This window comes from Entelurus aequoreus, linkage group LG08, assembly GCF_033978785.1.
Source record: "Entelurus aequoreus isolate RoL-2023_Sb linkage group LG08, RoL_Eaeq_v1.1, whole genome shotgun sequence".
Classification (NCBI taxonomy): Eukaryota; Metazoa; Chordata; class Actinopteri; order Syngnathiformes; family Syngnathidae; genus Entelurus; species Entelurus aequoreus.
Genome location: NC_084738.1, coordinates 45,344,564 through 45,367,241, shown reverse-complemented (window position 1 = coordinate 45,367,241; position 22,678 = coordinate 45,344,564). Strand labels below are relative to the sequence as shown.

General features: G+C 44.8%; 1 protein-coding gene across 1 annotated transcript in view; it reads right to left on the bottom strand.

Moving 5' to 3' along the window:
- Positions 1-1,195: 1,195 nt before the first annotated feature.
- The window catches only part of atxn1a (ataxin 1a), a 189,793-nt gene continuing 168,310 nt past the window's right edge, over positions 1,196-22,678 (bottom strand). Inside the window, exons 6-7 of the mRNA XM_062056594.1 lie at positions 8,516-10,516; positions 1,196-3,942 (exon numbers count right to left, since the gene is read on the bottom strand). Of these exons, the coding sequence (XP_061912578.1) occupies positions 3,370-3,942; positions 8,516-10,159 (2,217 nt within the window). The 5' untranslated portion in view covers positions 10,160-10,516 and the 3' untranslated portion in view covers positions 1,196-3,369. The remainder of the gene's footprint in view (positions 3,943-8,515; positions 10,517-22,678) is intronic.

Sequence of the window (22,678 nt, the reverse complement as noted above, 5' to 3'; positions counted from 1 at the left end):
ACAAGTTTTCTGCTCTGTTGTCAGCAATTTATTTTGTAACCGTCTATTTCTGCTAATAATTATGACGCTTATCGCTTTTTGATGGAGTTCTGGTCAGATGAATGCGACCTCAGCGCAGTAGTGTTCACATCGCATATACAGTATATCCCTATTTATATCCACATACGAAAGAGGCCTGGGTCGGATATGAACAATTTGGAATTGCACTGTTCACACTGACGTGACAAAATCCGATACAGGTCTCATTTGGGCAAAAAAATGGGAATTGACCTGCAGTGTGAACAAGGCCCATGACAGCACTCTGCAGCAAAAATGGGAGTCTCTCACAAGTTTTTTGCACCGAACTCGCTGGCCACCAGTTGGATTGCCCAAATGTTGAAAAAGACAGGACGTAAAATGGAACCTTGAGGAACACCACTTGTATAACTAAAGAAGTTGAACATGACTGCTGACTGCATCTGAAGTAAACAAGCTACAGCAACGCCTTAAAGTTACATAAATGACATTACGGGTGAAAAAAAATGTGTAACTACCAAAAAGGAGAGGACTTAAAAGTGGTGCCCTGAGGAACACCTCAGTTATGTGATTTACATGTTTGGACTTCAATGTTCTATGTAATGTCAATGTTAATATGCGAGGATCTGCCAAAGTGTTTACAGTGGTCAAAGTTCCTCTTCACAACAGGAGCACTCTTGTGTTTTTAGGAATATGCTGCAAAAATGTTTATCCTTGTCATTAGTGGCCCAGATTTGGACCCCAGGCCTGCCAGTTGCATAGCCTTGCTCTAAGGCATACTTGCCAACCTTGAGACCTCCGATACCGGGAGGTGGGGGGCGTGGTTAAGAGGGGAGTATATTTAAGCTAGAATTCACCAACTCAAGTATTTCATATATATATATATATATATATATATATATATATATATATATATATATATATATATATATATATATATATATATATATATATATATATATATATATATATATATATATGTATGAAATACTTGACTTTCAGTGAATTCTAGCTATGTATATATATATATATATATATATATATATATATATATATATATATATATATATATATATATATATATATATATACATATATATATATATATATATATATATATATATATATATATATATATATATATATATTATTATACATATAAATAAAATAAATACTTGAATTTCAGTGTTCTGGAGGCTATCCAGTAGATGGCAGTATTGTCCTGTTTAAGAGTGTCACAACATTGCTGTTTACGGCAGACGAACTGCTTTACGGTAGACTAAACGTGACTGCTGTTGTTGTGTGTTGTTACCACGCTGGGAGGGCGTTAATGAAACTGCCTAACAATAAACCCACATAAGAAACCAAGAACTCGCCCTCGATCATTCTACAGTTATGAAGTCATTGGGCAGGCAAGCTGTTTATATTATGGGAAAGCGGACGTGAGAACAGGCTGTCCCCACTCAGATCCGCATTGAGCTGGAGGGGGCGTGGCCTCCAGCTCCGGCTGAATACCGGGAGTTTGTCGGGAGAAAATTTCTGCCGGGAGGTTATCGGGAGAGGCGCTGAATACCGGGAGTCTCCCGGTAAAAACGGGAGGGTTGGCAAGTATGCTCTAAGGTAATCTCTTACACTCTCACTCCTCCTTGATTGCATCCTTCGCTGACCCTCCCAGTCATCCCTTACCAAGGGTATAGGGTGTCTAAAGTGCGGCCCGGGGGCCATTTCCAGTTGCAGATTGTTTTTTTGATAGTAAATAATTATTCACGAGACATTACACAGATTTCCAAAGTTAACATGTTGATGTTTTCTTCAGCTAGCACAGCAAATTTGATCTAAATTGGATTGCTTTCCATCATTTTTTTTTTTAATGTGGCCCTCAGTGGAAAAAGACACCTCTGCCTTATGTTGCTCCCTGGGGGACGACACCCCATGGGGGTCCTTCCTAGAAAGTTCCCCTGTGCGTTGGCCCCCATGTTTCCCCCAGATAGTGCACCCCCTGGCCCTGAGAGAGCGTACGTAACGTGTGTCAAATAACGGCTACATCTTTGTGCAACAGGTTTTTCCCGCACCACAGCCCCAGTTCGAACCCCCCGTGGGGACGCCAAATGTCGACTGGAGCTCAGTAGGCAGGCACATTGCACACTGTGTGTGTTTAACTCAGAAATATTGGGGCTGCTCCAGTGTTTCTTTTTTTGCGGGTGGCCTCGAGCTCATCATAAAAGATCGGGGGTCCACCCGCCAAAAAAACAAACAAAACAAAAACCATACGACTCTCTCCCACCTGATGTGCAAACTGCAAGATTCTCTTTAAAGATTTCAAGCGGAAACACTGGACATGAACATTGTCTATTCATATATTTCTCTAGCTATGAAGTGTATTACTTGTCTATACATAGTATACATAAACTCATACACGAACACGCCACATGTGCAACTGGTACTGTTAACTACGAGTGTGCATACGGCCAAAAAGCAGTCCGATGGGGACGATATGCACCCAAATCGCCACCGATACAGTACAACAATCAAATTACAGGGATGGCCTGGATTGTTGTGTGTTCTATATGTGTGTGTGTGTGTGTGTGTGTGTGTGTGTGTGTGTGTGTGTGTGTGTGTGTGTGTGTGTGGACAAACATAAGCCAGCGTCTCGCACAATCTAGCACACGAAAAGACAAAGACACCCTTCAAAACTCGTGCGGCGCGAGCTCTTCGTCCAATTTCTTTTGAGGCACATCTACGGCACCGGAAAAAAAAAGTTAATTACAAAAACAACTTGACCCCGCCTTCGCTCTGCCAAAGTGCTGCTGCTGCTACTTGTTAGTCACCCCCCCTCCCCCTCCCCCCATGTCTTAAAAACGCCAACAAACATACAGTACTGCGTTAAAAACAACCACGACGCTCTCGAGTTACAAAAATAGAACGGAACATATTTCTCACCAAATACGAGGAGGAACGTCGGCCAACCCAGTGTGTTTGTACAAAGTCATGTTTGGATAGAAAATGACCTGTCACAGTTCCACTTTATGACCCCTGATTCATATTTCTCTGACAATCATTTCAAAATGGGCGTTTGATATGGAGCAGAATGCTGAAATGCTAAGCTAACGAAGAAGAAGCGTTGTTCCCTCTCACACGTGCTGCAGAACACCGTCAGCTAACGGCCTCGCTGAGCTAGCGCTCCTCGCCCGTCCTTCCGCGAAGTCTTGTGAAAAGCCTTCGCCAAAAGCACAGGTTGTTTTCATCCATCAAAACTAGGTCGAAGGTGAGAGCGTGTCGAGTGTTGTCGTCTAGTCTAAGGTGAAAACAAATCATGAAACACTAAAGTGAGCTTTCACCTTTTCCTGGTCACATTCACTTGCCGATATTTGACCTTCCCTCGATGGTGACCTTCACCTCGTGGGGGATAAAAGAAGGTTTGGCCAAGGTCAAGGGCGGCTCCTCGGATTTTTCAACTTTCCGACCCTCGGGGGCCGACCACCTTCGCTTCCTGCCCCCAGATGACATCCCAGGCTTCCCGGGTTCCGCGAGCTCGTCTTTCAAAACCAACCTGGAACCTCTTTGCCCAAACGCCAGATCCCCGTTTTCCACAGTGCTGTTACACTCCTTCCCGCCGCTGCCACCCAGCTGGCCAACGCCATTCTCCCGCTCACCGTGCCAGGATCCTCCTCCACTGCACCTCTGGGGAACATTGGAGAGAGGCTTAGGGGCCCTGGGGTGCCCGCGACTGGGGGCCAGCTCTGAAGGCTGAGTTCTGGGCAGAGACCCGTTCCTCAGGTTCTTGAGGGTGAGCGAAATACAAACATCGCCTACGGAAAGCTTGGTGCAAGGCAGCTCCAGAAGTTGGGTGGTCCGGTCCGGGCAGCAGGAAGACCACCCCTGGCCAAAGACGAAGAAGGGGTACTCCACCAAAACCTCCACGCTCACCTGATACCAACACAAACAAGATTATTATTATTAATATTATTGCTTGTCAGAAGAGATGTGCGATATGGCCTAAATCTTTATCACTATATTGTTTGTTACAGTAGGAAAGGGCTTCATATGGCTCCATTCGTCACAGTTTACCTGACACATGAAACGTGACATATTGGGTGGGTGCACAATCCACTTTAATCGGATAGCAGATAGCAGTAGAGTGTTGAATATCTTAAAATGTTTTTTCAACCATGACCACAGTTGCTATTAGGGATGTCCGATAATATCGGACTGCCGATATTATCGGCCGATAAATGCTTTGAAATGTAATATCGGAAATTATTGTTATCGGTTTCAAAATTATCGGTATCGGTTTCAAAAAGTAAAATGTATGACTTTTTAAAACGTCGCTGTGTACACGGACGTAGGGAGAAGTACAGAGCGCCAATAAACCTTAAAGGCACTGCCTTTGCGTGCCGGCCCAGTCACATAATATCTACGGCTTTATACGCACACAAGTGAATGCAAGGCATACTTGATCAACAGCCATACAGGTCACAATGAGGGTGGTCGTATAAACAACTTTAACACTGTTACAAATATGCGCCACACTGTGAACCCACACCAAACAAGAATGACAAACACATTTCGGGAGAACATCCGCACCGTAACACAACATTAACACAACAGAACAAATACCCAGAACCCCTTGCAGCACTAACTCTTCCGGGACGCTACAATATACACCCCCCGCTACCCCTAACACTTCAACCCCGCCCCCCCCCCCCCGACCCCGCCCACCTCAACCTCCTCATGCTCTCTCAGGGAGAGCATGTCCCAAATTCCAAGCTGCTGTTTTGAGGCATGTTAAAAAAAATAATGCACTTTGTGACTTCAATAATAAATATGGCAGTGCCATGTTGGCATTTTTTTCCATAACTTGAGTTGATTTATTTTGGAAAACCTTGTTATATTGTTTAATGCATCCAGCGGGGCATCACAACAAAATTAGGCATAATAATGTGTTAATTCCACGACTGTATATATTGGTATCAGTTGATATCGGAATCGGTAATTAAGAGTTGGACAATATCGGATATCGGCAAAAAAGCCATTATCGGACATCTCTAGCTTATTGTTTATTACAGTAGGAAAGGGCTTCATATGGCTCCATTCGTCACAGTGTACCTGACACATGAAACTTGACCAATTGGGTGGGTGCACAATCCACTTTAGGCGGCAGATAGCAGTAGAATGTTGAATATCTTAAAATATTATTTCAACTTTGACCACAGTTGCTATGTAAAGTGCCGCTTTCCATTGTTTTCAGCAGACTGCATTGCATTCTTCCTATCACGCGAGATCCACCAAGGAATGGGGCCATATGAATCTCTTCCCTACTGTATATCCAGTAAATGATAATATGGGTTACAAAGGCTCCTAATTTAGCTGCTGACATATGCAGTAAACCTTCTGTGTCATTTCCGGTTGTATTATTTTCTGAAAACTATTGTTAATCTACTTGCTAATTTACTATTAATATCTGGCTACGTTCTCTTATAACATGGGTTTATCTATAAAATGTAATAAACACTTATTCTTCTGTTGTTTCAATACTTTACATTAGTTTAATATACTTGGTATCGTTACTGTAAATGTTTGTATCGCTCCACCCACATTTGTTCAAGAGCTCTACCTTGCGGTTTGCATATCTTCCTATGGTGTACAGTGTCAGAAGGATTGTATTTAAGTTATCACAAAACTTAATGATGCCATGAGTTCCCGGCAAGCAGACAAAAGCTGTCTTTGATCCTACCAAGAAGAAGGCTTGTAAAACTCCACTGTGTAGGATGGGAAGCAACATGAAGGTGTTCTGTTTCTTTGATGTATTTTAATCCACAGAAAGATTTTGTCTTGACCCGAGAACTACAAAGCATAGAGGAAGCAGGACCAGACTCCCCTCCAGGCGACCTTTTCTTTGAACTATTTTACGACCTTTTCTTTGAACTGTTTTGTAACCAAAGGCAGTGGGTGTTTACGACCCCCTCCCTTAGAAACAGCTGTTGCCATATAATCAGGGAAAGTCCAAATAAAAGAGGAGGCGTACAATCTTTCGTCAGAGCGTGGTGAGACTGTTCAAAGAGTACAGTCCAGACGTCTCTCCTCAATTGAGCCAAATGTAATTCTGTCTCTGTTTAATTCCTTGCTTCTTGTCTTGTTTAATAGATGTCATCAGTGTTTGAACCTGACATACAGTGTAGCATGTTTAGCTATTTCTCGTCCTCCGGGATGATACTTGGAAGAAAATTATTTTTTTTGCTGCCATGGAGGCGAGGATTACTGACTGAGAAGTTGTTTCCCACTGTTGAGGGACGTTAGCAGCGAGCAAGAATGCCACATTGCATTGAGGACACGTTCGTTCGCATCCATTCATCCATTTTGTACCGCTTGTCCCTTTCGGGCGGGATACAGCTAAAATGTGTCATTAACATGTATTATAACGATAAGACGATAGTATTAAAAACTTTACCGTCAGCTATCACTTACATCTTTTACCGTCTATATCGCACAACCCAACTTATCAGTAGTGACGAGTCAAACGACACTGACAAGGAGTAATACTATCTCTCTCGGTGTGTGTGTCGCTTTAAGAAAAACAAACACGTGATTGATACAGCTGCCATGTCGTTGGACTATGAAGCGCCCAACTGTGTTTATGAGGAAGGGCTTTTTTAGGGTTACAAGTGAAAGCTCGTACGGTTGTTGTCACCACCATCGATCTCAATTAACTTAAGAAAAAGGAAAAATGTTCAAAGTCTGGGATCATTTCCATCTTATAGCGCTAAAAATAAGGTAAAAGTTTTTTTTCCGGTTAAGTATTTGACTCATTGACCAGAGTAGCATGTTTTATATTCTCTCTGCGCAGCTGATCAATTAAAGAAAGACAATTAGGTCAAATGTAGTGACTTTTTTTATCAAGTCGATGGCAGTTGACCTTTATGAAACACCAACACAGTACCAATACAGCTCGTGAGTGTGCCATATGTCTGTGTACGTTTTGGTCATTGAATTTTCGTTTCATGAGTGGGATTTGAAAGAGAAAACCCTATTATTTGTTTATCATTTTGAAATACAAAAACATAAAATTGAAAAAAGAGCGTTCTTTTTTTTTTTATTGAAAAGCAATACCTATATCTAAATGACGTTTGGATTTTATATTTCATATTAGCAGACATTTTTTAGCAGAAGGTTTTTTTTAATTTTTCGATACCAGAGCCGGAAGTTGCTACTTAAAAACAAGACTACCAACTGGCATGTAGGACAAAAACCATATCAATATTGTGTTGTATTTGGCGTTTACAATTACGAATAAAACATAAATTCATGAGCTTTCTGGTGAACAATACAACGGCACACTGTTTCTTCTCTCCAGGCCAGTCCGTGGTCGGTACGTGTACCTTCCGTTCATTCTATTTCCAATTCTTAAACGCAAACCAAAAAACTAAATTAGGGCCGTTTTTCAATTTTTATTATACATGGCAGGTTTTAAAACAAACCAAAAAGAGTTGATTTTCATTAAAATATTGCCATAACATTGGATTTAGTGCAGTTCTTCTTTTATTGCTTTTTTTCCCCCAGATAAACACAAAAATCGAATATATGTTCATCCAAAATGCAAAAATGTGTGGTTATCTGTGTGATGACAAATTGAACCGGAAGCAGTATTTTACCTTTTCCTTTACGTTTAGCATGTTTTTAGCATAACGCTAACATCTTTGTTCAGCAGCAGTCCTACTGTCGTTTTAAAAAAGTGTCATTAAATAGTTGTCCAACTTTCGTTTCAGTAATGAAAATAGAAGAAATGGCCTGAAATTAGTTTTTTGATTTGCATTTAAGAATTTGACATAGAATAAACAGAAGGTACACGGACCGTGGTTTTCTTTTCACTTTCAACTTCTGGTTCTGGTGTCAAAATAAAATAAAAAAAATCTGTCCTTAGTTTTGGCTGAATGGCGATGAACATTTTTGATACATTAAATAAAAAATGAAAATCAAACCATTTTTGGGATCCTGTTATTGCTCTTTGACACTGAAAAAGAAAAATGCTAAGTTAAAAAAAAAAAGTTTTTTCTAAAATGAAATTCAACCATTTTTCAGTTCCCATTCATCCATCCATCCATTTTCTACCACTTGTCCCTTTTGGGGCCACGGGGGGTGCTGGAGCCTATCTCAGCTGCATTCGGGCGGAAGGCGGTGTACACCCTGGACAAGTCGCCACCTCATCACAGGGCCAACACAGATAGACAGACAACATTCACACTCACATTCACACACTAGGGCCATGAACCCAGGACTACTCAGGACCTTCGTATTGTGAGGCACATGCACTAACCCCTGTACCACCGTGCTGCCTCAGTTCCCATTCATTAAAAGAAAATTGGATGACCAAAACATACGCTGACCCCGTACACTCCCTGAAGTGTCATTTACCCATCACTACTTATCTTGTTCATGTTGAGAGAAGTAAGCAGTGTGAAGCTAACAACTGGCCAAGAAGCAGCTACACTTAATGAATGTTTACCTGTGCACGGTGCTCGCCCACAGAGAACTGAACCACCGCAAAGTTAGGCGAGACGTGGCTCCCTTCGATGCGCTCCACCGTAGACGAGTCGATCTTCAGCTCTCTGCTGATCTCTGCACTCTGGATGAAGTCTTCCGTCTTCAGCTCCTCCACGCGCTTGAGCTCGCCGTCCGCCAGCTGGATGATGGAGCCCTTGACGAAGTACGGCGGCAGCGACGGGGGAGCTACCGCGCTCGACTGCGGCGGAGGCGCCATCGTTGATGGGACGACGGGGAGGTGCAGCTGGGCTTGGACCACCCCGCCCGAGGCGACCTGGTGATACGAGACGCCGGGATTGTCTTGGGTTTCTCCTCTCGGGGCGGCGATGTAGGTGTAAGGGGGAGCTGCAGGAAAGGGGGCCTGGGTGGATGACGTAATATCCTGGGACACAGTGGGCTCTAGCGTGGGAGCTCTGCTTTCATTGACTGGGATGATGACTGGCTGGGTGCCAGTGATGAGAACGTGCTGTTGTAGGCTGGTGTGGTAGCCCATTGGCGTGTGCTGGCTGCCCCTGGACCCCGCTATGTAACCAATCACTGGGGACTGGGGGTAGACGCCGGGGGAAGGCAGCCCCACGGACTCCAATGTGGAGCTGTGGGTGGTCTGTATAACAGTCTGTGGCGATAGTGGGCCAACTGCAGCTTTTAGATTGTCAACACTTAAGGGGGGTGGAAAGGTGAAAGAAGGGGTGCGATTGATTGGCTTCCCCAGGAGAATGTTGCCTTTCTCCATGTGGGCGGAGGTCTTCTCAGGGCTGTTCCTGGCTGGTACCAGCTGGTGGTCCCCATGGCTGTTGGGCATGAGCATTACGGAGGTTCTCAGCGCCATGTGGTCGTGAGCATACTCTGACGGGAGAACCAGCTGGCAGGACTCGTAGGCGTCGCGGGATTTGATTGGCTTAGAGTGTCCAGACTCAAACCTCAGGGTCCGATCCAACCCTCCGTTGTGAAGCTCTCTGGACCCCCCTTCCTCTTTCCTGGGGGTTCCTCCGTCCGTGTACTGTGACGCTGGCGTGTGATGGCCGTGCAGTGAGTGAGGCGAGCGCAGGGTCCGAGGAGAGGCGCGGAGCGGGGTGGCGTCTGTGGGCGGCGGAGGCATGGAGGAGGTGTGCCGGATGGATGCCCGCTGTTGCTCGAATTTGGAGGCGTGGGAGGGAGCGCAGACGGTCTCTGCGTGCGATGAGGTTCTGGAGGAGAAGGGAGGAGGCAGCGGCGGAGGTGGAAGCAGCTGGGGAGCGATGTAGCTGGCGTAGGGCGCAGTGTAAGGCGAGGTGATGAACTGAAGGTTGGGAGGCAGTTGAGCGTAGTGGACCGTCCCTCCGACGTGTGGGGACGTGTAGACCGTGGGGAGGGAGGACACCAGCGTCATGGAGGAGGAGTCCGACGCGGAGAAGAGGGATTTATACTGGGGAGCACCTGATTGTGCAGAGCTGCGAGGAGCGCTCATGGTGCTTCCATTGCCACCGCCGCCGCCCACAAGCCATGCCACGTTATCATGGCGCTGGGGGTCTGGAGCAGAGGGTATAGTCGGGGAGCGGTTTTCAGACGGGAGCTCCCTCTTCTTCGGGGGAAGACATTCATTACTGCGTTCCTGGTTGGACTTCATCTTGACCTCTCGTGTACTTACTTGATCCTTTTGTTGCCTTCTTCACACTTTCCTCTCTCCTTCTACATGTGCTCGTTTCCTCGTACTTGGCGTCGCCCTACGGAAACATCCGAGTCCCGCTGAGGAAGTGAGTCGGGATTCAAGATGGAAAAGGTAAGGAGGAGGGGCCTGAGGGGAGGCGGGACGGCCTGTTCGGTCCGGGTGATTCTAACGACCGGAGGAGGGCGAGCTGAGGGCGCAAGGCGAGAACGTCACGGCGTCACACCTGCTGCATCCGCCGAGGACGACGGGGGGCCGAGTGCGCCGCGCTTCATGCGGAATCATCGCCCTGCGAGCGTCCCCTCACGCTGCACGATCCTGAAAGACAAAACAGGCACAAAGTCGGCATTAGTCTATTCTTGTATTGGATAGTGCAGGTGTACCTAATGTTATGGCCTGTGTGTGAGAGTGTGTTCGCACCATCTGTTCTGGAAAGTTTGGTGTGAATCTCATGAATAATGTAAAAAGTATGCTGACATCTGAGCGCGCTCAGTTACGCTGACACGTGTTCTTTTCCTCATAAATCTGCACACGCACACGAGTTATAAAGCACGCACATACACACATTAGTTATACAACACACTAGCACACACATTTTTGTACAACTAATTCTGTCCAGCATGCACTCACTTTGCACTCAATGTTGTTGCAATACAACGCTGAGTCATTTAGTTCCTCATTTTATAGAGTTGCATAGTTCAGTAAAAAAAAAAAACAGGGCGATGAATAAAATAAATTAGCTCTTTTAATTCTAACCCAGTAAGACATGACAAGAATTTGTTGCTGCCATTACTTTCAAATTCTATCCAAATTTGAATGCATTTACAAGGATGTCTGACACCTTCCAAAGCAACAGGTGGCGCTATGACTTCTAACTCAATGGCCATGCCAGCCAATCAGAAGTAAAAAGAAAGCCATTTGTGGAAAAGGCACAATAACAAAAATGGTGAAGTAAGGCGGGAAGAAAAGGGGAAATGTGGATAAAAAAAATGTATACAAACAAATCCAAAAACAACATTTCAATTATATTTATTATATTATGATAATATAATTATCAGAAATGTCAGTTTTAATAAAATATAGGCTTAAAGGCAGAAATGTTATGGTTGTACATAAATCCCTAAAATGCACGTCAAGTCATTATAATAGATATACACCATTTTAACCACCCAGAAGGGCTTCTCAATTATTTTCTGTAACGCCCAGCCAGGAAGAAGAAAACATTTTATACCGCCCACCAATGTTCCCTCTAATTTTTCATGTGTGTGAGCAAACGCAAAAACTCTCTGAGCATTCAGTGGAGCCCATGTGAGCAACATCAGACGTGCACACTGTGGCTACACCAGCAGCACACCTGTCCCAAACCTGACTAAATAACAAGTTCAATCTCCATCCATCCATCCATTTTCTACGGCTAGTCCCTTTCGGGGTCGCTGGAGCCTATCTCAGCTGCATTCGGGCGGAAGGCGGGGTACACCCTGGACAAGTCCCCATCTCATCGCAGGGCCAACACAGATAGACAGACAACATTCCCTTATTATTATAATCAAATGACAGCAGTCATTTCCATGACATAATTTTCTAATATAAGTGTTTAGGCCCACTTACAATGACAATAACAAAAAATAATGTTTTCATGAACTGTGTACTTGTATTGTTTGTCTGGGTGGAGGTCCTGCTTTGGAAATAATTTGTACCTCTTTCAGACATTGCATTTAGTTCCCATTTAAACATTGTAAATGTAAAAATGAGATGTAAGCAGTGGATCATGTGTACATTCCTGCAACTTCCTGTTTGTAAAAAATATATTTGTATTAGTATTTATTTAATATACTAACAGCATTTCATGATTAATATTTATAAATTAAGATTCCTAATAAATGACAAGAGAAAAAGCACACATTTGATTGGTAAATCATAGTGTAACGACCTGGAATGACACTTTATATGTGTTGTTGGAGTTGTCCGACTTTATGTGTGGTGTTGGAGTTGTCCGACTTTTTGTGTGACTGTAAACGCATCACTGGCTAAGTGCCATATGTGCATGTGTTGGCGCAAGTGAGAAAGAGCGAGCGGCTGCTGTTGATATAACAAAGTTGCTTTTGGTCTGGTTTGTACTGCAGAAAATGACCAGTTTTGCTAGATATAATTTTTTTTACTAATGTTTTGGTGATGTGTTTATGGCCGACAATAAAGAGTTTTGCTCAATAAAGTGATGGATGGAATTCATGTCCTCAAAGCGTCTCGACAGACGTTACAATATTGAACAATGATGCCGAAAACGTTTTTCTCTGTCGTGTCCGTGTGTCGAAAATTGTTATGCGCTTATTTTTTTATTTGATTTTGTGCGTGGCATAGATTTGCCGTGCGCAGAGGATGCTTGAGCAGTGCGCAATTGCACAGGCGCGCACCTTAGAGGGAACGTTGCCGCCCACTCTCCGCAGCGACTATTAATAGTATGATTTGGCTTTAAAAACTGTTATAAATACACCTCTGCATAACATTGTATTCTCATTAACATTAAAGAAAACAAAAAAGAAAGACATATAGATCAACTTACAAAAAATGATTTTATTAACGATGTATTTTTAACAGAAAAGATTTAAAGTGCATAAATTTGCCTAATATTAGAACAACTTAAATCCTTACTTAAACTATAAACATCTTTGACAGACTTGAACCATTTGATGCTGAAAAATAAAATCAAGCAAATTCAACAAATACAAATACATTCAACTTAATCAGCAACCTTAACAGAGGAGCACAATATATAAAACACTCAACCTACAAAACAAAAAGGAATAAAACCATTTGTGCTGATTTGTTTTAATCAAAATGAGGGTGTCAGGATTAGTGGCGACAATGACCACGTTTTGTAGGGCACAGCTTTTCAAAGCGGGGTTTGAAGCACGATACTGATAAAACATGTTCCCTGGGGTCACATGCGCCATCCTGACACCGCACCGCACCCATCCAGGGGGCCCCGCCAGACTATTTGAGAAGACCTGCTGGAGTGCATTGTTTTTTATGCTTTCACATTGACATCAATTGTTTACCAGTGTTTTCCTTACACTCATTTATTAATTGTTGTTACATTTGGACCGCCACTGAGTGTTCGCCCTCGCTCATTAACACACTATAATGGGACTATCTGTGTAGCTTGTCGCTCCAACTCTTTACAGTAGATGGTGTCGTAACTCTGCATCTTAACACACATCGCACGCACATTCCACAGCTGACTTGGTCGAGCATTATAACGAGTCTGTTCATCAACATAGTGTTGCATCAGACATACAATGACGTGTAAACTAGGCTTAGAATCAGCACACAATCACATGGAGCTCAGGAAACACTGTTTTTCAATAATTGTGCATGTGTCCTACAATAAAGCTGTCAGTCAATTACTTGGTCAGTTATTTAAGTTAAAAAACATCAGATAACTTTCGACATTTCTTATCACACAAAAAAGTTTTGCGTCATGGGCAATTTTTGCTAATTAGTCAATTTAGTGCTACTGGCATCAAGTGGACAAAAGCAGCCATATTGCGACTGTCAGACTGAACACGAAATAGGCCGTGTGTGGCCAAGTGCTCCTCTATTGCGTTACAGATGATTTCAAGTTTGATTTGGCAAAAATAGACAACATTGGACAACGCAAGCGAAGATGTCAGAAGTGGTGAGCAGTCAGAATGAGAGCAAGGAAAGCTTGGGAAACGTGAAAGAAAGAAGTGAGGGAGTCGTAGTGCACAAGTGACCTACATTGGAAAAAGAGAGAGTACTGCCTCCCTGAAACTGACACCAACGTTCACTGAAAAGCTCTCTGTCACCTGAATCTTGCTGACTTGGCAGCGTGTTTACGCTTGTGTGTGTGTGTGTGTGTGTGTGTGTGTGTGTGTGTGTGTGTGTGTGTGTGTGTGTGTGTATGTGTGTGTGTGTGCGTGTGTGTGTGGCTATCAGTTGACCTGAAATCCAAGCTGTCTCTCCTCCATGTGCTTCAGTTCGCTCGCACATTCACAAATGCAATGATTGTACCAAAGTCTGTGACACTATGTGTGTGTGTGTGTGTGTGTGTGTGTGTGTGTGTGTGTGTGTGTGTGTGTGTGTGTGTGTGTGTGTGTGTGTGTGTGTGTGTGTGTGTGTGTGTGTGTGTGTGTGTGTGTGTGAGACAGAAAGAGAGTGAGGCAAAACAACTCAACCATAAAGCCAAACCGCACACTCATGCACTACACTATTGTCCTTCTAAGGTCAAAACGCTGGAGGGATATGTGTGCTTGTGCGTGTGTGTCTGTGCTCAAGCAATAACACACCCCTCTTTTCATCATTCTCTCACATTTGTCATTTTACGATGGCATGCAAGACGGTTTCAATTGAAATTAAAAGCCTCATACTACATACAATACGGTTTTAGTTCCACAAGTATTGTCCACTTTTGACATATCTGCTGTTACTCAGTGCAACGTAATAGATGCCATAGATCAGTGGTCCCCAACCACCGGGCCGCGGCCCGGTACCGGTCCGTGGATCGATTGGTACCGGGCCACACAAGAAATAAAAAAATAAATTTTATTTTTTTATTTTTCATTTTTATTAAATCAACATAAAAAACACAAGATACACTTACAATTAGTGCACCAACCCAAAAAACCTCCCTCCCCCATTCACACTCATTAGCACAAAAGGGTTGTTTCTTTCTGTTAATAATATTTCTGGTTCCTACATTATATGTTAATATAGATCAATACAGTCTGCAGGGATACAGTCCGTAAGCACGCATGATTGCATTTTTTTATGACAAAAAAAAAAAAAATCAAAAAAAAAAAAAATCCATTCCTACTCGGGGGCCACATTTAGAGAAAAAAATGTGTCTGGGGCTGGTATCTCTCTCTCTCTCTCTCTCTCTCTCACACACACACACACTCACATAAACTGTGACAATCTGCTGTACAATATGTGTGCTTGGGTCCTATTTTTAGGAACAGACCGCCTTAAAAAACTGAATGGAATTTTAAATTTTCTACTGAATGAGACACCCAGAATGTACATGAAAATAAAGAATGTGGGATTTACAATATTAACTACCGTAATTTCCGGACTATAAGCCGCTACTTTTTCCCCTCGTTCTGGTCCCTGCGGCTTATACAGCAGTGCGTCTTATTTACGGCCTGTTCTTCTCCGACACAGACGAAGAGGATTTCGGTGGTTTTAGTACGCAGGAGGAAGACGATGACACAATGATTAAAGACTGACTTTTCATATACCGGTAGGCTGGTTATTTTGATAACGTACAGGCGAGCACCTTGTATTACTTTGCACCGTTGTATTATTTGTACTCTGCACGAATGCTGTTCGCCATGTCAAAGATGTGAAAGTTTGATTGAATGATTGAAAGATTTATTGTTAATAAATGGGACGCTTTGCGTTCCCAAACAGTCATCTCTGTCCCGACAATCCCCTCCGTGGTAGCAGGAACCCCTATATACTACGGTAATTACACATCAAAACCCTGCGGCTTATAGTCGGGTGCGGCTTATATATGGAGCTATCTGTATTTTCCCCTGAATTTAGCTGGTGCGGCTTATAGTCAGGTGCGGCTTATAGTCCGGAAATTACGGTATGAACCATAAAACAATGAATATTGACAACATATGAACGTCGCTCCTCTTTTACTTCTAACACCCCTTCTCCATCGACATATTTTACAATCAAGCGAAACGCAACAAAAACGCAAAAAACACGGCGAAATATGAATGCGAAGGGTAAAAAAAACCCCATCTACAAACGGGTATAATATAACTTTCCTGCTGAACTTTGTTGTAAAAATCTCCTTCCGCGTCTGTCCCTGACACCCGTATTTTAGGCTGGCTGCTCTGGAAAGAACTCTGTGGAAACGCTCCCCGCCTACAGTAATTTGAAAACATCACTGCACATCATAATGGCAGCTACAATTTCGTTCTTAAAGATCCCAAAAATGTTTTGGGGAATGTCCGGCGGGCCAGATTGAAAAGCTTAATTTGCCTAATAATACTGGTCTAGAGCATGGGTGTCAAACTCTGGCCCGCGGGCCAAAATTGGCCCGCCGTGTAATTTCACTTGGCCCTTGAGGCGATATCAAATTAACACTAGAGCTGGTATGTGGGCTTGTATTAAGCCTCAGGGAGTTGAACGCCCCTGCCTTACATAGTTCCGGGTCACCCTTGGGCAAGGTGTAGCACCCGAATGCCCCCCCCATCAGGGTTACGATACCCCCCATGAACTACACTAAAAGAGGATGCGTTACCCGGCCCGGAGGAAGCCCGGGGCCCTCCTCCGGAGCTAGGCCCGGAGGTAGGGCTCGTCAGCGAGCGCCTGGTGGCCGGGCTTGCCACGGAGCCCGGCCGGGCACAGCCCGAAGAAGCTACGTGGACACGCCATCTTCTCTGCCACGTGGGCCCACCACCCGCGGTTGGAACCAGTGGGGTCGGGTGCGCTGCCAAGTGGATGGCGGTGAAAGTGGAGGCTCCGGACGGACCAATTCGGGGCAGCAGAGGCTGACTTTCGGGACGTGGAACGTCTCTACGCTGGTGGGGAAGGAGCCTGAGCTGGTGCGAGAGGTGGAGCGCTACCGGTTGGATCTGGTGGGGCTTACCTCTACGCATAGCAAGGGCTCTGAAACCACACTCCTGGACAAGGGATGGACCTTGTTCACTTCTGGAGTTGCTCAGGGTGTGAGGGCACAGGCGGGTGTGGGGATACTCACGAGTCCCCGGCTGAGTGCCTGTACGTTGGAGTTCACCCCAGTGGACAAGAGGGTCGCCTCCCTTCGCCTTAGGGTTGGAGGGGGGAAAACTCTGACTGTTGTTTGTGCATACGCACCAAACAGGAGTTCAGAGTATTCAGCCTTCTTGGATACCTTGCATGGGGTCCTGTATGGGGCGCCGGCAGGGGATTCCATAGTCTTGCTGGGGGACTTCAACGCGCACGTGGGCAATGACAGTGATACTTGGACTGGCGTGATTGGGAGGAACGGTCTCCCTGATCTGAACCTGAGTGGTGGATTGTTATTGGACTTCTGTGCTAGTCACGGACTTGCGATAACAAACACCATGTTCAAGCATAAGGATGCTCATAGGTGTACCTGGTACCAGAGCACCCTAGGCCAAAGATCAATGATCGATTTTGTAATCGTATCAGCTGATCTGAGGCCGTATGTTTTGGACACTCGGGTGAAGAGAGGGGCTGAACTGTCAACTGATCACCATCTGGTGGTGAGTTGGGTTAGATGGCGGGGGAAACCTCTGGACAGACCTGGCAAACCCAAGCGTGTAGTGCGGGTGAACTGGGAACGTTTGGAGGAGTCCTCTGTCCGGAAGGACTTCAACTCCCACCTCCGGCGGGACTTCTCTGCCATCCCTGTGGAGGTTGGGGACATTGAACAGGAATGGGCAATGTTCAAAGCCTCTATTGCTAAAGCTGCAGATGCGAGCTGTGGCCAGAAGGTCTTAGGTGCCTCAAGGGGCGGTAACCCTCGAACACCCTGGTGGACAGTGGTGGTCAGGGAAGCCGTCCGACTGAAGAAGGAGTCCTACCGGGGTATGTTATCCCAGGGGACTCCGGAGGCAGTTGCAAGGTACCGGCGGGCCCGAAGGGCAGCGGCCGTGGCTGTGGACGAGGCTAAGCAGAGGGTGTGGGAGCAGTTCGGGGAATCCATGGAGAAGGACTATCGGGCGGCACCAAAGCTGTTCTGGAAGACCATACGGCACCTCAGGAGGGGGAAGCAGGGAACCATCCAAGCTGTGTACGGCAAGGATGGGACTTTGCTGACTTCAAGTGAGGAAGTCGTGGGGCGTTGGAAAGAGCACTTTGAGGAACTCCTGAACCCAAATACATCAGACACACCCTCCCTGATAGGAGCAGGGCCTGAGGATGATGGGGGATCGACGTTGATCTCTCGGAGTGAAGTCACTGAGGTAGTTAGACAACTCCACAGTGGCAAAGCTCCGGGGGTTGACGAGATCCGTCCAGAAATGCTGAAGGCTCTGGGTGTTGATGGGCTGTCTTGGTTGATACGCCTTTTCAACATTGCATGGAAGTCTGGGACAGTGCCGAGGGAGTGGCAGACTGGGGTGGTGGTTCCCCTTTTCAAAAAGGGGGACCAGAGGGTGTGTGCTAATTACAGGGGTATCACACTACTCAGCCTCCCTGGGAAAGTTTACGCCAAGGTACTGGAAAGGAGGGTCCGGCCGATAGTCGAACCTCAGATTCAAGAGGAGCAATGTGGATTCCGTCCTGGTCGTGGAACAACTGACCAACTCTTTACGCTTGCGGGAATCCTGGAGAGGGCCTGGGAGTATGCCTATCCAGTCTACATGTGTTTTGTGGATTTGGAGAAGGCGTATGACCGCGTCCCTCGGGAGATCTTGTGGGAGGTGCTGAGGGAGTACGGAGTGAGGGGAACCCTGTTGAGGGCCATCCAATCTCTGTACAACCAAAGCGAGAGTTGTGTCCGGGTGCTTGGATGTAAGTCGGATCCGTTTCCAGTGGGGGTTGGTCTCCGCCAGGGCTGCGCTCTGTCACCTATCCTGTTTGTGATTTTCATGGACAGGATTTCTAGGCGGAGTCGTGGCCATGGCGGAGAGGGTATACGTCTCGGGGGGCTAAGGGTTGCGTCACTGCTGTTTGCAGATGATGTGGTCCTGATGGCACCTTCGGTTCGTGACCTTCAGCTCTCACTGGATCGGTTCGCAGCCGAGTGTTCAGCGGCTGGAATGAGGATCAGCATCTCCAAATCTGAGGCCATGGTTCTCAGCAGGAAACCGATGGTTTGTACAGTCCGGGTAGGGGACAGGACTCTGTCCCAGGTGGAGGAGTTTAAGTATCTCGGGGTCTTGTTCACGAGTGAGGGAAAGATGGAGAAGGAAATCAGCCGGAGAATCGGAGCAGCTGGGGCAGTATTGCAGTCTCTCTGCCGCACTGTTGTGACGAAACGGGAGCTGAGCCAGAAGGCAAAGCTCTCGGTCTACCGAGCTATCTACATTCCTACTCTCACCTATGGTCATGAAGTGTGGGTAATGACCGAAAGAATAAGATCGCGGATACAAGCGGCCGAAATGAGTTTCCTCAGAAGGGTGGCTGGCATCTCCCTTAGAGATAGGGTGAGAAGTGCAGTCACCCGAGAGAGACTCGGAGTAGAGCCGCTGCTCCTTCGCTTGGAAAGGAGCCAGCTTAGGTGGTTCGGGCATCTCGTGCGGATGCCTCACGAGCGTCTCCCTAGGGAGGTCCTCGTTGCACGTCCCACTGGGAGGAGGCCCCGCGGCAGACCAAGGACCAGATGGGGGGATTACATCTCCTCTCTGGCCTGGGAACGCTTCGGGATTCCCCAGGAGGAAGTCGCAAATGTTGCTCTGGAGAGGGAAGTCTGGGGGTCTTTGCTGGAGCTGCTGTCCCCGCGACCCGATTCCGGATAAGCGGTTGAAGATGGATGGATGGATGGATGGACTAGAGCTGGCCCACCGATTATATACAGCGGCGGTGCCGCGGTAACACCACATTCACCGCTAATTCTCATACTTGCCAACCCTCCCGGGAGATTCCCAAATTTCAGTGCCCCTCCCGAAAATCGTCACGTCCGCTTTTCATCCAGTCCTCTCACACAAACACACAAGTGAATGCAACGCATACTTGATCAACAGCGATACAGGTTACACTGAGGGTAGCCGTATAAACAACTTTAACACTGTTAGAAATATACGCCACACTGTGAACCCACACCAAACAAGAATGACAAACACATTTCGGGAGAACATCCCCACCGTAACACAACATAAACACAACAGAACAAATACCCAGAATCCTTTGCAGCACTAACTCTTCCGGGACGCTACAAAGTTTTGGGGGTGGGGGGTGGGGTGTGGGGGGTGGGGGGTTGGGTTTGGTGGTAGCGGGGGGTGTATTTTGTAGCGTTCCAGAAGAGTTAAAATAAAGATTTTTGAGAACTGAGGCAAAAGAAAGATTGGTCTGTAATTGGTGAAAGCGTGTTTGCTGTCACTTTTGAAGAGCGGAGTTACCTTAGCGATATTCATTTGACTTGGAAAGCAGCCAGTCTAGAATGATAGGTTACATATATAAGTCAAGGGTTTTACAATATTCAGTATAACTTTTTGAACCAATATCATGTTGATATTTTAATTTTCCTGAGGGAACTCTCCTGAAGGAATCAATAAAGTACTATCTATATCATGGCAGTCAGTGGAGCACTTACTTTTACACTTCCGCACAATGTTTGTCACTTCCTGCTCATTTGTAGCTGAGAGGAAGAATGACGAAGAATTCTGTTCAATAGTTGATTTTGTAACTCTATTGTCTGGGATATCAACAGCCAATTTAGGACCAACATTTACAAAAAAACTATTGAACTTCTTCACTACATTACTCATATTATAATCTTCACCGTTTTCATCAAAAAAGTAGTCAGGATATGTCAACTTTGGATATCCTTGTTTGATTAGACTATTCAAAACATCCCAAGTTCCTTTTATATTGTTTTTTGTTTTCATTTAGTTTTTTTTGATAATATAACCGTTTGCTTGTTCTTATAAAATCAGTTAATTTATTTTTGTACTTCTTGTATCGTTGTTCGACTTCTTTTGTTTTTATTTTGATGAAAAGTTTGTAGAGATTGTTTTTCTTTTTACAGGCATGGATTATCCCTTTTGTGATCCAAGGGCTATTTTTATTTTTTCCTTTTATAAAATATTCTTTCACGGGGCAATGTTTTATTATGCAGGGAAGTAAAGATGTCTAAAAAATTACAATAAGCACTGTCCACATTTGGTTCTCTGTATACTGAAGTCCAATCCTGAACTGCTAAACTATTGTTTAGGGCACAGATTGTTTCCTCAGTTGTTATTCGTTTAGAGATTTTTGCCATAGTGTCTTTGATTTTCTTGAGATGACAGTTATATAAAGTAAAAACAGGTAAATGGTCAGTGATATCACATATAAATAGGCCACTGGTGACTTGATTTCCCATAATGTTAGTATAAATGTTGTCAATGATTGTGGCACTATGTGTTGTTATTCTGCTTGGTTTGATTATGGTTGGATATAGAGACAAGCTGAACATTGTGTCAATGAAGTCATCAACATGTTTTTGCTTGGTTGAGTTTAACAAATCAATGTTTAAATCACCACAGGTAAATATATTTTTTTGGTTCACAGAGGAAAATAGTTTACCCATCCACTCACTGAAAGTTTCTATGCTTGAACCAGGTGCCCGATATACACAGCTCATGAAGATATGCCCCCCTCTCCCTTGTAGAGGGGGACTTACACAGGTCCGGTGGCCATGGATGAAGTGCTGGCTGTCCAGAGTCGGGACCCGGGGTGGACCGCTCGCCTGTGCATCGGTTGGGGACATCTCTGCGCTGCTGACCTGTCTCCGCTCGGGATGGTTTCCTGCTGGCCCCACTATGGACTGGACTCTCACTATTATGTTGGATCCACTGTGGACTGGACTTTCGCTGATATGTTGGATCCACTATGGACTGGACTTTCACAATATTATGTCAGACCCACTCGACATCCATTGCTTTCGGTCTCCTCTAGAGGGGGGGGGTTACCCACATATGCGGTCCTCTCCAAGGTTTCTCATAGTCATTCACATCGACGTCCCACTGGGGTGAGTTTTTCCTTGCCCTTATGTGGGCTCTGTACCGAGGATGTCGTTGTGGCTTGTGCAGCCCTTTGAGACACTTGTGATTTAGGGCTATATAAATAAACATTGATTGATATTTGTCTTTTTGTCATTTACGATTTCCACTGTTAAACATTTAAATAATCCATCGACTGCTATGGTCATGTTTGTTAAAACTTTAAATGTAACAGATTTATGAATATACAAAGCGACCCCTCCTCCTATTTTATTTATTCTGTTTATGTATCTTAATTCATAGTCATTCAGACTAAAATCAATACCTTTATCATTATTGAACCAGGTTTCAGTAATTGCAATAATGGTAAATGGATGACTAAATTCTTTCAAGTAACCCTTGATAGCCTCAAAGTTAGTGTACATGCTTCGACTATTGAAATGTATTATTGATAGACTATCTTCTGATTTTACACTGTTTTCATATTGTTCACGGGTAAAATAATTACAGTTTTTAACAATCGCAGAGAAAAAATTATTATCAGGGTCTATTTCCATATCAGTCTCTGTTGCGGCGTGCTCTTGATACTCACACATGTCCAGTTCTTTTTGTTGATGTTGTAGGATCTTCTGTAACATGTCCATATCAATACTTGGTATGGTCTGTGTTCTTGGTGTGGGTAGCATTGAGATGATGTAAAAGTCACAAGCTACATTGATACCAAGTACTGCATCAATGTCAATACTTCTCAAGATCTTCTATTTTCCTTATCACCAAGACTTTTGCTTCCTCCGGCTTCCCATTTAGTTTGATGAAGATCTTACAGTTCGTTACCCAGGTTTGTTGAATCTTG